The sequence below is a fragment of the Solea solea genome, chromosome 1 (assembly GCF_958295425.1).
Source record: "Solea solea chromosome 1, fSolSol10.1, whole genome shotgun sequence".
NCBI lineage: Eukaryota > Metazoa > Chordata > Actinopteri > Pleuronectiformes > Soleidae > Solea > Solea solea.
This window is the reverse complement of record NC_081134.1, coordinates 30,800,587-30,814,087: the sequence shown is the minus strand read 5'-3', so window position 1 is coordinate 30,814,087 and position 13,501 is coordinate 30,800,587. Positions and strand designations below refer to the sequence as shown.

The 13,501-nt window shown below is 39.5% G+C and overlaps 1 protein-coding gene across 4 annotated transcripts in view; it reads left to right on the top strand.

The window, feature by feature from the left end:
• The window catches only part of dpp6a (dipeptidyl-peptidase 6a), a 268,421-nt gene that overhangs the window by 72,101 nt on the left and 182,819 nt on the right, over positions 1 to 13,501 (top strand). The window contains exon 1 of one of the 4 annotated variants that reach the window (XM_058632230.1): positions 11,816 to 12,049. The exons of the other annotated variants lie outside the window; for them this stretch is intronic. Coding sequence (XP_058488213.1) covers positions 11,876 to 12,049 — 174 coding nt within the window. The 5' untranslated portion in view covers positions 11,816 to 11,875. Of the gene's footprint in view, positions 1 to 11,815; positions 12,050 to 13,501 lie in introns of those variants that run through there. 4 annotated transcript variants of the gene reach the window in all.

The window sequence follows — 13,501 nt, the reverse complement described above, 5'->3', positions numbered from 1 at the left end:
TTTCCACTTTGACAGGGATTGCGATATCAGAGGGAATCATTACATTATTCTCATTTTTATGAGGAAAAACACATTTTAAAAAACGATTACCGTGTGGTATTCGTGCAGATCCGTGTGGAACAAAGATGTTCTCTTCAGTCTGTGGAATAAAATGTGTATAATTAGGGCCCGAGCCACAAAATGGCAGGGGCCCCAAAACGGCTCCTGGCACGAATTTGTGCGAGGAACCTATTGTTATCCTTCATATCCGTGGTTTTGCGGTCATTTTTGAGCGGGTCTGGCGAAAGTGCGATATTGACATAGTTCCCAGATCCGTGAGCTTAAGGGCTCTATAGCGCCCCCCTGACTTGAAATGAGGATGGAGCACGCTAAGATTGAGTTGATTGAATTTCAGGAAACTTGGTGCCATGTTGAGGATTGCAGCTCAAAGTGCTCCACAATAAGGAAAATTTCAAAAAATTAAAATGCAAATGAAACGGTAAAACATAACACAGGGTGGAATGAAATAAAATAGGAAAATGCTCGTGGCAAGAGGTTTAAAACCCTGGTTTTAACCTTAAAATAAACTAATACTATACAAATAAAACACAATACTGTAGAATAGTTTTAAGTTTTATAATGTAATAGACCAAAAAACATTCAATAAAGTATAAATAAAGTTTAAAGTATAAAAACAACACAAATAAACAAGTCGTACAATAAAAAACGTACAATAAAGAAAATACAAATTCATATATGCCTCCTACACCCAGGAAGAAGCTTTTAAAATGTCTACCTTGGCCATAAAAATGTTTGAATCCAAGGCTTTCGGAAGCAGTTTGTATTTAAGTGATTTATGCTTGTACAACCGAACGCATGGGCGCTACAGTAGATTCCATTTTCCTACATGTTGGACATTTTAAATCAGACTCGTACGTTTGACAGATGTGTAAAAACGACTGCCGTCGCAAATACGATTGTGTTGTCATAAAAGTAAAAAAGGGTTCCAACAGAAACAGGCAGATTGAACCTGAGCGTGGAAGTTTATACGACGGTGTTCTCGGTGAGATACGGACGGCAACTAGGAAGCGTGACACCACAGCGTAAATCCACGTTTTCTTTTTTCCTCTGACAAGGTCAACGTTGTCCTTCATGTGTTCGCGCTCGTCATGTTTCCCGGTTTGGATTCATTTCATGTGCGATTAATCAGAGAGGGGAACCGACTGCAGAGAGAGCGGGACTTTACTTGCATGAAGTGTTCACCTGATCTTTTCCTACCTTAAATTCAATTTAAAGGGTCAGTTCACCTGCGCAGGATTTATTTTTATAAACTGGAGTGAGGAAAATTCATGTTCACCAAGTATATGAATGTGTATGGAAGCCCATATCCGCCCATGTCCGACGTTTTATCTCATAATTATGACTTTTTATCTCATAATTGTGACTTCATCTCATAATTTCTGCTTTTGATCTCATAATTATGACTTTTTATCTCATCATTTGACTTTTTTATCTCATAATTGTGACTTCATCTCATAATTTCTGCTTTTGATCTAATAATTATGACTTTTTATCTCATGGTTTGACTTTTTTAGCTCGTAATTATGACTTTTTATCTCATAATTGTGACTTAATCTCATAATTTCTGCTTTTGATCTAATAATTATGACTTTTTATCTCATGGTTTGACTTTTTTGCTCATAATTATGACTTTTTATCTCATAATTGTGACTTAATCTCATAATTTCTGCTCTTGATCTCATAATTATGACTATTTATCTCATAAATATGACCTTTTATCTCATAGGTTTATACTTTTAGCTCATAATTCGGACTTTTTATCTCATAATTTCATCTTTTTATCTCATAATTCTGACTTTTTATCTCATAATTTCAGACTGAACTGAGACATTCAAGAAAGTCATCATTTCCCGGTTTGACAAACACCGATCGACTTTTTTGTTTTCTGAAATTTTACGGACCATTAATCGAAAATATGCTAGACAGATTAATCAATTAGGAAAATAATCATTAGTTGCAGCTCTAGTGACATCTAATGGTCAGACAGCAGATAATTTTTTTCCCCAGCACGTCAGGGAATTACGGTGGCCATCACATACCAAAAAAGGGTGTCGTTCTTCATTGTTTTTTTCTTTGGCAGTGCCGGCCCAAACCTTTACGGAGCCCAAAGCAGTTCTTTCTATAGTACGAATAAAAGGTTGACTCCAAAGTCTTTGAAAACTCAAATGATTCAGAATTCAATTTTTGCCAATAAACCCCCGTCCAAATGTTACAGACTGGACCTTTAAAGCTCCACAGGAAGACGTAAAAAAGTAGAAACTCGATTCTGAGGCAAGTGATCTTCACTGTAATTCAGTAAAAAAAAAAAAAAAAAAAAATCCTGAGCATTTCATCACACGATCCATCATCACTGATATTGATCCTCGTGTTTAATTCATGTTACTTTAAGCTTGTCAGGATGATTGACTGCAGTCGTTTTGTGCCTCGCAGGTTTAATAAAAATGAAGCAGCAATTACACAGCAGTTGGAAAATACAGGCGGGACAGTGAGCCGGGGCGACTTCCCTCTGTCACATTACCGTGGCAACTGCTTTCTGTACGCCAACTTTGGTTTTTATGATGTGAGGCGGGAAGAGAGGGAGAGAGAGTGCAGCCCCCTCTGGAGTGGTTCCAGTGCAGAGTGTGGCTTTAGTGGCATGAAATGGGGAAAGTGATTCATTATAAATCATGGTAGTCTGTTTTTTTTGGGTTTTTTTTTGACAGACGGTGATACTGATATTTGTGAATTCATAGGTTTAGATGACAATTTCATGGTGTGTGGTGGCGGTGAGCAGCGGTGCCTCACAGCGAGACTGTGTCTGGATCCTCGTCTGCGTGTTCTGTCCATGTGCAGGTGTTGTTCTCCCACTTTTCCTTCCACAAGTCCAAAGACATGCAGATGAAGTTCACTGGAGACTCTGAACTGATCCTTGACTGTCGTGTAGACGATTCTGTTCACATTTTGACTTGCAAATTAGAAAATAGGGCTGAACGAGACATTTTTAAATAGTCAATATTGGCAATTGTCACAGTAAATTAGAGACAGGCATTTGCATGAATGAATTTATGGTCATCTTTTTTCTTTCTTTTTTTTTTAAATGAATCAACAAAAAGACAATTTTTTTCAATGGTGTTATTAGTCAAATATTATTATTAGTCCGTGTGTTATATGTATATATGTATGTGATATTCAGATGAGGTTAAAGTTCACTGGAGACTCTGAACTGACCCTCGCACATTTTAACTTACAAATTAGAAATTAGGGCTGAGCGAGACGGTCATGAACACCAAGACGCAACACTTTTAAACAGTCGATATTGGTAATTATCGCAGTAAATTAGGGACGGGCATTTTATAGCGTGTGCATATGTGTGGTCAAAAACATTATAATTTCTTGCAAAATTCAATTTTGAAGGGTATTATTCGTTAAATATCTGATTGTTCTAAAGTGCATGAGAGTTAGTGAAAGTAATGCAGGGTTCACAGCGTGTTTAGCTAATGTCAAATAACGAGATGCATTCAAGGACCCCGGTTAAATTCTTACCTTCCATGCAGTCCACTCAACTCGCTTGATGCTGCTGCTGCTGCCAACTTGTGGTAATAGATGGCACCACAAATTATTATAAGTTGCGTTGGAGGAGAAACATATTGTTTTTGATTTGTGCTCCTGAGTGAACGTTGGGATTAGTGACATCTAATGGTGAGACTGCAGATTGCAAACAAACTCCTCCACTCTTTCATACATTGTCAGGGATCTACGGTGGCCTTCATGTACCAGAAAGGACGTAAACAACTCTCTTCTTTTTACACTTTTTCTCTCGTTTCTTCCGACTTCTTTGTCGGTTTATGCATCGTGTGCGTTTTTTGCATAGTTAAATGTCTACTTTTGGCTGTGGTGAAAATACAAGACCCTTGAAACAAGACCCTTGATTATACTTCATATAAAATTCAACAAAAAAACAAAATATTTTTTTCAGAAAGTGTAATCTCACATAAATATAATTTATGGTTAGTTTATTGAATTTCTGCCTATAATTTACACACTAGGCCATATTTGTGTTATCATCCCAAAGCATAAGATCAATACATGTTGACATTAAAAGGAAATTGTTATGATTTACTGCAACCATTATGGAACTGCAGTTGCATAAGTATATGTTGTTTTTGGTAGCACACTGAGATATTTATTCATAAACCTATAAACTTGAATAAAGCTGTGTTAATCTGCCAGTGTCTGCTCTGTGTTTGTGTCATTTAATCACTTTATTCTCGGCAGGAAATGTTCCATTGCTCTCAGTGAGAATTTCCCTCAGCTGTTTGTTGTGTTTTATGATCACATGATAAAAAAAAAAGAAAGAAGAAGAAAAAAGATTCCTTGTTGTTTCTTTTGTCTCCTGGAAGTTGATGACTCAGCTGATGTTGAGCAGATGCTCATCCTTTCCCCCTCACAAAACTCTGCTGCTCCCTCTGCTGTCTGTTTACAGTACTGTTGTGTTTCTTAGAGTTGATGCTTTCTATGGATGATCATGATCAATATGATGGGATGCAGCAGCAGCAGCAGCAGAAACACTTCACTTCAGGAAGTGTGTTAACACTCATTTTTGCCACATTATTAATAACAAGTTTGAAAATGTTCCACATAATACAGCCTCAGTGACTCTGTGGATTCTGTGCAGTTTGTCAAACCTTTTTTTTTCTTCTTTTTTCTTGTTTAACCCAGTCTTCCTAATCACATCACTCCAGTGCCTGAAAATTGAATTTCATTCGCAGGTCCTGCATGTTCCTGAGTGTGTGAGATGGATTGGATTATGCCAAAAAAAACACACACACAGAGAAGCTTCTTTCTGTCTTTCTTTCTTTCTTTCTTTTTCCCTTTCTAGGAAATCAATTGTAAAATATTTTGCAGATCCAGGGTCGAGCAGGCAGGGATTTCAAACACAAGAAGGCCGTTTCATTTTCATTTCACGAGTCTTTGAGCGTCTCCCGGCACAGTTGGGCCTGTGTCCGCGTGGAGGTGTTTTCCTCCTGGTTTTCCTACACTCCAAAGACATTCAGATGAAGTTCACTGGAGATTCTGAGCTGACCCTGAGATGATTATGTTCACGTTTTAACTTACAAATTAGAAATTAGGGTGGTCAAAAACATCAAGAGGCAACATTTTTAAATAGTTTATATTGGTAATTATCACAGTAAATTTACGGGCTTTTTATAGTGTGTGCAAGAGCGAGCAAAAATACTATTTTGAATGGTATTATTCATCAAATATCCCATGATTATTATTATTATTATTCTAAAGTGTAGGAGAGTAGGTGAAAGTAGTGCAGGGTTCACAGCGTGTTTAGCTAATGTCAAATAACGAGATGCATTCAAAGACCCCGGTTAATTTCATAACTTCTGTGCAGTCCGCTAAGCTAAATGCTTGCTGCTGCTGCCACCTTGTGGTGATAGGTGGCACCACAAATCATTAAACATGCAATCATTGATAAAACAACGGAACATTTAAATACTGCCTGTGCTTAAATTACACGTCAGATACATAAACACTGACGACACTGAAACTGCTCTTGAGTGACATTAGTGACATCTATTGGTGAGACTGCAGATTGCAACAGACTCCTCCACTCATTTTTACTATTCTTAAATTTTGAACACAAGGAGGCCGTTTCATTTCATTTCATTTCACGAGTCTTTGAGCTTCTCCCGGCACAGTTGTGCCTGTTTTTCTGGGCTTGTGATTAGCGGACGAGTTGTTGTTCTGTACTTTTTTCGTTTTTTTGACAGTGTGTGAGGCGCAAATCCCAGCATGCTCGGCGTGTTAGATACACAGAGGGAGGTTTTGTTTATCCTGTTAGGGGCTGTGTAAAAGCAAATCAAACAGACAGAGATGGATTCTGGCTCTGTGTTGTGTGTAAACTGGCTTGTCGTTCCTGTGGCTGGGATTGTAAATAAAGTAAAAAAATGATTCAGTGTAATGTTGGGGTTTTTTTTTTGGACAGTCTATGTCTAATTTAATTGCTAATTTGATTTGTAACACAGCGTTTTGTCTTTTCACTGCAAAGAAAATGAAAATATGCACTAGTGTAATTGACTTGAATTCAGTGTATTTATCTAATCACACCATAGTTTTGGACTTATGTACTTATTAAGGCTGAAGATACTTAACACGTTTAACAAGTGCCATTTTGTTCTTGCTGCACTGGCAGATTTTCCCCAATAGTGGTTATATTTTCTCCCTGTCAAAAAAAAAGTTATCCTGATGAAAATCTAGTACTGAAATATCGCAACATATTCAGTAGTATTTGTATTTAGTGCCTGCAGCTGCAAGGCATTCTAGTGAGAACCCTAGGGTTCTCACTAGAATGCCTTGCGCTGCAAGGCATCTCTTGTAATCGTGCGCGTTTATTAGTGCCTGCAGCTGCAAGGCATTCTAGTGAGAACCCTAGGGTTCTCACTAGAATGCCTTGCGCTGCAAGGCATCTCTTGTAATCGTGCGCGTTTATTCTGCTTTTTATTCTCGCGCCCTCCCGTTATTTCGGCACGCTACTCCTCCTGCATCTTTGAGAAACCCCCAACACAAGTTATATCAAAATGTGCGCCTTGACCGGGAATGGTGTGCTATGACTTTTCTAAGATTTTCATATAACCATTGGGATAATATTTACAAAAAACTGAACAAAAATTAACATTGAAGTGGATGGGAGACCGAAAAAAACCAAGCCCGCTTTGGAGCATCACAGTGTCGTCATACTTTAACGTAGAAACGTGGTTGGAAGTTTAAACGGGTCACAAGACATGGGACTTTTCTGACCTAAGTCGACATTTTGATACATGTTACGGTTTTTGAACTATCGCAGTTTAAGTTTTGTACTTTTTTTCAAAGCTTTCTGATTTTATAATGGGTGTGTGTGTGGTCGTTAGGTGTGAGCTAGAGTGACACACTCTAGCAAGATCCAGCAAAATAATCAGAAAAACTTCTAAACAAACTCTTCTCCTGCCCACAATTTCCAACCTACAGAGACAATTTTTACATCAAAATGTTGCCATGGTTGTCGTCTAACCCTGTGTGTGTTTGTCATGTTCATATGACTTGTAGTTTTTCTTAAAATCACCTCAAAGCACAGAGAACTCTGGTCACAGTCTCAATTCACTCCCATGTTAAAATGTCTGCTTTGGAGTTGTGGAAAATCAAGATGAGGGTGATTTTAAAACTGTGATTTCTCTGTCAATTCACGCCCGTTTGTCACAAATTTTGAGATGGGAGCTGCTGAAAGCCTCCTGGCGCTCACAAACCAAACATTTTATCTCTATGATCAACCGTTCTTGAGATATGACAACTTTAAAACATGCTGTTTTCTCTGTGAGAATGGGAAACAGAGGGGATTGTGAATCTCTCTCTCTCCCTCTCTCCTGTCACTCCAGCAGTTTGCCCCGCCCCCTCCTCTGCCGGCCCTGATTACACACACCTGCTGACAATTAAGCCATGTGGACTATAAAAACTCCCTGTTCCCCTGTTTCAGTGCCAGTGTGTTTTCGTCCATGCCTGATCACCATAGCGCCTCGTCACAGCCCCAGAATCCTCAAGTTTTTGATCCTCTTGGTGAGCGATGCTTTATTTTGTAAGTTTTCTTATCATAGCCTGTTAGCTGATACCTTAGTTAAGATTTATAGCTTTTGTTTTCCTCCTTGGGAGAGATTTTTTGTTTGTTAATTTTCACAGCCTTTTAGGAACTCCAATCACTAGGCTTGTGACTTACCTTTTATTAGTTAGATCCAATCATTTAGATTGCGTTTTGTTTTTTATCTCATTCTTAGTTGGTTAAGGATCGCCAATCATTAGGATTGTGCTTTTGAGTTAGCTTTTGTTTTGAAGTGTTTAGAGCCGTGTTTTCCTCCGTTTGGAGAGTTTTCTGTTTAAGTTTTACATGATAACCTTAGTCCGAGTATGTTTCCTCTTCGGAGTGATTTTTTTGTTCCGCGTTTATAGTTCCACAACGTTTCTCTTGTAGAGCGTTGCGCTCGCAATTTGTTATAGGTTTTCATAGCCACGCTTTTGTTTTTCCTCAGTAAAGAGGACCTGCCTTGAGAATTGTTTACGAGTGCCAATAAAGACAATTAAAAGGCCTCTGCGTCTGAGTCCTCTCTGATCCGTCTTGTTATCTCCTCTAAAACTTGGTGTTTTTAAAGGGTGAGTCCACCAAAATACCACTCTGTCTAAATGCTTTTAAAGGTTCAATCCACATTTTTAGATTTTATAACGCAGGTGTTCGGGAGGGGGAGGGGGCATCAGGGAGTGGGAGGGGTTTATGAGTTATTCTCTTTCAAAGGGTGATTCCACCAAAATACCACTCAATCCTTTACCAGCACAAGTCCTGCACGCGAAGACACATGCCGCAAGAACTGCAGGCACACTCGAAATTTCGGCACGGAATTGCGGAAATCTAGTTCTGCTTTTTATTCTCGCGCCCTCCCGTTATTTCGGCACGCTACTCCTCCTGCATCTTTGAGAAACCCCCAACACAAGTTATATCAAAATGTGCGCCTTGACCGGGAATGGTGTGCTATGACTTTTCTAAGATTTTCATATAACCATTGGGATAATATTTACAAAAAACTGAACAAAAATTAACATTGAAGTGGATGGGAGACCGAAAAAAACCAAGCCCGCTTTGGAGCATCACAGTGTCGTCATACTTTAACGTAGAAACGTGGTTGGAAGTTTAAACGGGTCACAAGACTTGGGACTTTTCTGACCTAAGTCGACATTTTGATACATGTTACGGTTTTTGAACTATCGCAGTTTAAGTTTTGTACTTTTTTTCAAAGCTTTCTGATTTTATAATGGGTGTGTGTGTGGTCGTTAGGTGTGAGCTAGAGTGACACACTCTAGCAAGATCCAGCAAAATAATCAGAAAAACTTCTAAACAAACTCTTCTCCTGCCCACAATTTCCAACCTACAGAGACAATTTTTACATCAAAATGTTGCCATGGTTGTCGTCTAACCCTGTGTGTGTTTGTCATGTTCATATGACTTGTAGTTTTTCTTAAAATCACCTCAAAGCACAGAGAACTCTGGTCACCTTCTCAATTCACTCCCATGTTAAAATGTCTGCTTTGGAGTTGTGGAAAATCAAGATGAGGGTGATTTTAAAACTGTGATTTCTCTGTCAATTCACGCCCGTTTGTCACAAATTTTGAGATGGGAGCTGCTGAAAGCCTCCTGGCGCTCACAAACCAAAAATTTTATCTCTATCATCAACCGTTCTTGAGATATGACAACTTTAAAACATGCTGTTTTCTCTGTGAGAATGGGAAACAGAGGGGATTGTGAATCTCTCTCTCTCCCTCTCTCCTGTCACTCCAGCAGTTTGCCCCGCCCCCTCCTCTGCCGGCCCTGATTACACACACCTGCTGACAATTAAGCCATGTGGACTATAAAAACTCCCTGTTCCCCTGTTTCAGTGCCAGTGTGTTTTCGTCCATGCCTGATCACCATAGCGCCTCGTCACAGCCCCAGAATCCTCAAGTTTTTGATCCTCTTGGTGAGCGATGCTTTATTTTGTAAGTTTTCTTATCATAGCCTGTTAGCTGATACCTTAGTTAAGATTTATAGCTTTTGTTTTCCTCCTTGGGAGAGATTTTTTGTTTGTTAATTTTCACAGCCTTTTAGGAACTCCGATCACTAGGCTTGTGACTTACCTTTTATTAGTTAGATCCAATCATTTAGATTGCGTTTTGTTTTTTATCTCATTCTTAGTTGGTTAAGGATCGACAATCATTAGGATTGTGCTTTTGAGTTAGCTTTTGTTTTGAAGTGTTTAGAGCCGTGTTTTCCTCCGTTTGGAGAGTTTTCTGTTTAAGTTTTACATGATAACCTTAGTCCGAGTATGTTTCCTCTTCGGAGTGATTTTTTTGTTCCGCGTTTATAGTTCCACAACGTTTCTCTTGTAGAGCGTTGCGCTGGCAATTTGTTATAGGTTTTCATAGCCACGCTTTTGTTTTTCCTCAGTAAAGAGGACCTGCCTTGAGAATTGTTTACGAGTGCCAATAAAGACAATTAAAAGGCCTCTGCGTCTGAGTCCTCTCTGATCCGTCTTGTTATCTCCTCTAAAACTTGGTGTTTTTAAAGGGTGAGTCCACCAAAATACCACTCTGTCTAAATGCTTTTAAAGGTTCAATCCACATTTTTAGATTTTATAACGCAGGTGTTTGGAAGGGGGAGGGGGCATCAGGGAGTGGGAGGGGTTTATGAGTTATTCTCTTTCAAAGGGTGATTCCACCAAAATACCACTCAATCCTTTACCAGCACAAGTCCTGCACGCGAAGACACATGCCGCAAGAACTGCAGGCACACTCGAAATTTCGGCACGGAATTGCGGAAATCTAGTTTTTTTATTTATCCATTACTACTGTCTTATAAACCGGTCTCTTGTGTGTAGTATTTGTCTGTTTTTTGAAGTCTCACACCAGGAAATGTTGCTTTTATCTCAGTGCAAGTGTAAAAATAAGTATAAATATTGCTTTTCTTCGTGGTGTATGGCATTGAACAATGTACATATTGCATAAGCTCCCGTTTAAAAACCCAAACAGTTTAAAGATGTCTCATTAGGCTCTGTAGAATTATAAAGGGCCAGTTTCACTATTTTTCTATGCCTCTCAGCACCAGCGACTGAAGCCATTTGATTTCTTGCGATGTTCATGTCTCGTCCTCTTGTCACTAACACACATCGTCTAAAATGGTTTCACTTCACTTCAGCTCAGTTTGAAGCTTTACGGGGAAATTCAAGCTTCCGAGAATATGATTTGTTTCGTTGTTGGCACTTAAAAAACAACATGAAACACAACCAAACCTGATTTACAACAGTCCCAATCAAGTAAAGTTCATAAGAACTGTCTTTAAAGTGCAAGATTGTAAAAATAATATTGGATTTTGGCAGTGAAACATCACAGGGTGCACTTCTTATAAATAATAGGGGCAAAAATACATAAATAACTTGTGTAAAAATGAGGACAATGATGACATTTTGTGTCGAAAAGGTCAAAATGATGATGGCTGGTTGATGCTTTTTGTCTTCATGTCACAAAAAAAGTGAACTCTTCCATTTCTGGAATTAGTGAAATATGAAGAGGGGAATAAATCTCCTGAAAGTCTTGGTGTATTTCTCTCTCTCCACAAACCGGTCACCTTGAAAAATGTGCTGCTGTTTGTTGCCTTTCAACTTCTCCTGTGCTGTTGTCCTCCACATGGGGGCACTCTTGCTCTCTCTCGCTCTCTCTCTCTCTCTCTCTGCGCCACAAGACCCCAAATGGAGGCAAAGATATAAAAAACAAAACGGAAAAAAAACAAAAGCGAGACATTAGAGCTCACTATCTATCCAGTCTTGCAAAGTCAAGATAAGTTTCCAGTGCAAACCTCAGCCATCTGACGTGTTAAATGTCGCGTGGGCTTTGTTTTGTCTCCTCACTCGCGTGAAGGACAAAGAGACACCATCCGTGCCTCTGTGGGAGTCAGCGGTCACTTTTTCTTTTTTTTCTTCTTCTATCTCTTCTTCTAACACCAGGGAGAGAAAGAGGGAGCAGGGATTTTTGGTTTGTGAAGCTGTGCCTCCTGTGCTTCTTCAGCTCCGGATCATGACTCTTTTATTCAGTGTCCTCTGATTATTTGCTCTTTTTTAAAAAAAAAAAAAAAAAAAAAGTGTTGCAAACTGCGTCGCTGCAGCATCTGAAGCCAGACGTGATGTGAATCCTGAACTTGGGACATTTTGATTTATTGATCGATTCCGAACACGGACTCGCTCTCAACTTACTCTTACTAGTTCATTATTTTTGAATCGTCGAAATGGCGTCACTGTATCAGAGATTCACCGGCACCGTCAACACAAACAAATCCTTCCCGAACCCTCCGGAGGCGAGTCATCTGCTCGGGCAGGGCGGAGAGGTGGAGCGGGGGACGGAGACCCACAAGCCCCGGCTTCAGCTCCAGCAGCAGCAGCAACGCAGCGAGGACGAGGACGTAAGAAACGTCATAATAATAACAATAATAATAATAATAATAATAATAATAATCACACTTAAGTGTAAAATGATTGATTGAAGCTGTTGCTGTTGAGGCAAAGTTGTCAAAAGTTGTGCGTCAGTGCGCGCTCGTGTGCGCGCTGTGGCGCTGTTTGGCCACTCGGTAAATCGCACACGTGACAGTCTGCTATTTTTAGACGCTGGTGATTGATAGTGTGCTACTTTTACTGTTTTGAAGTCACGTTTTTTCTTATTCACTTTTATGTCTTAGATTCAGAATCCGGATTATTACCGGGTAAAGTCTGTTGTGGTATTTTGGTGAGAAGGTCAGGTGTTAAACAATAAAGACATATTAGAGAGAAGTGAGAACATAAAGACGAGAGTGCAATCCTTTACTGTAAAAAATAAAATAGACCGTACACCAGGGGTGTTAAACATATGGCCCGCGGGCCAGAAGATGAACAATATGAGCAGACTGTAATCATAATGTGACATTTTCAGATACCTGCAACTAAATGTTTTGTGCTTTGCAGATCCACTGTGATCTGTTAATTATTTCTTATTTCCCAAGAATTTTCAGGTTGCTCATGATACGAAAAAAAAAAAAGATACTTCATTAAATGTAAAACAAAAGGGTAACATTTGTAAATAGGTTATTATGCTATTATTATTTTGCGTCATATGTGACCTCTAACAGTCAGAGGACGATCCTGACCTTTATTCTGCGCCAAAAAATTTATGGCTACTTCTTGTTACCGCTATGTTTGACAAAAGATAACAAAAAAATGTGTTTCATTCTCTAAGAATAATAATAATAAAAAGAAATCATATTGTAATATTGTTAGTTAAAGCCAAAGTCAGTGGCTCTTATTTTGAAGGTCAGGGAGATGGGAAGTGAAATTCTGGTCGGCTGGTTCATGCACAGAGCACATAACAGCCCGGATACACGAATAACGTGTAAGACGATGTGGAAAAAAAACTGAATTTTATAAGAATAATTTTATATAAAATCCCCCAAAATGACCAAGAATCGTTTTCGACAGGAAGTAGTCACACTTTCAGGTTGGGGTTCAAATCGGTTAGCGGTAGGTCTTCGTCTCCTGCCAGAGGGAAGGAGGTCAAAGAGTCGGTGTCCAGGGTGGGAGGTGTCAGCCACAGTCTGAACTTCCCTCTCTACAGTCTGTCCTCGTTCGTCCTCGGTGGACGCTGCAGTGATGGAGGAGGCGAGGATGGACTCGATGACGGCGGTGTCAGAGTGTGTCTTACACACTTGCTGTTTGTCAGCACAGCACAGTGTGACTGAGAAGCCGTTTGTTTGTTTGTTTGCCCAGATGATCTGTTTGAGGAGGGATTTTCGCAAATATTGGAAAAACTGGGTCACCTTCGCCCACTGTAACAGTGCTGCTATAATCCACTTTTAGTGAGTCTGCAGACATGTGCAGGGGCGGAG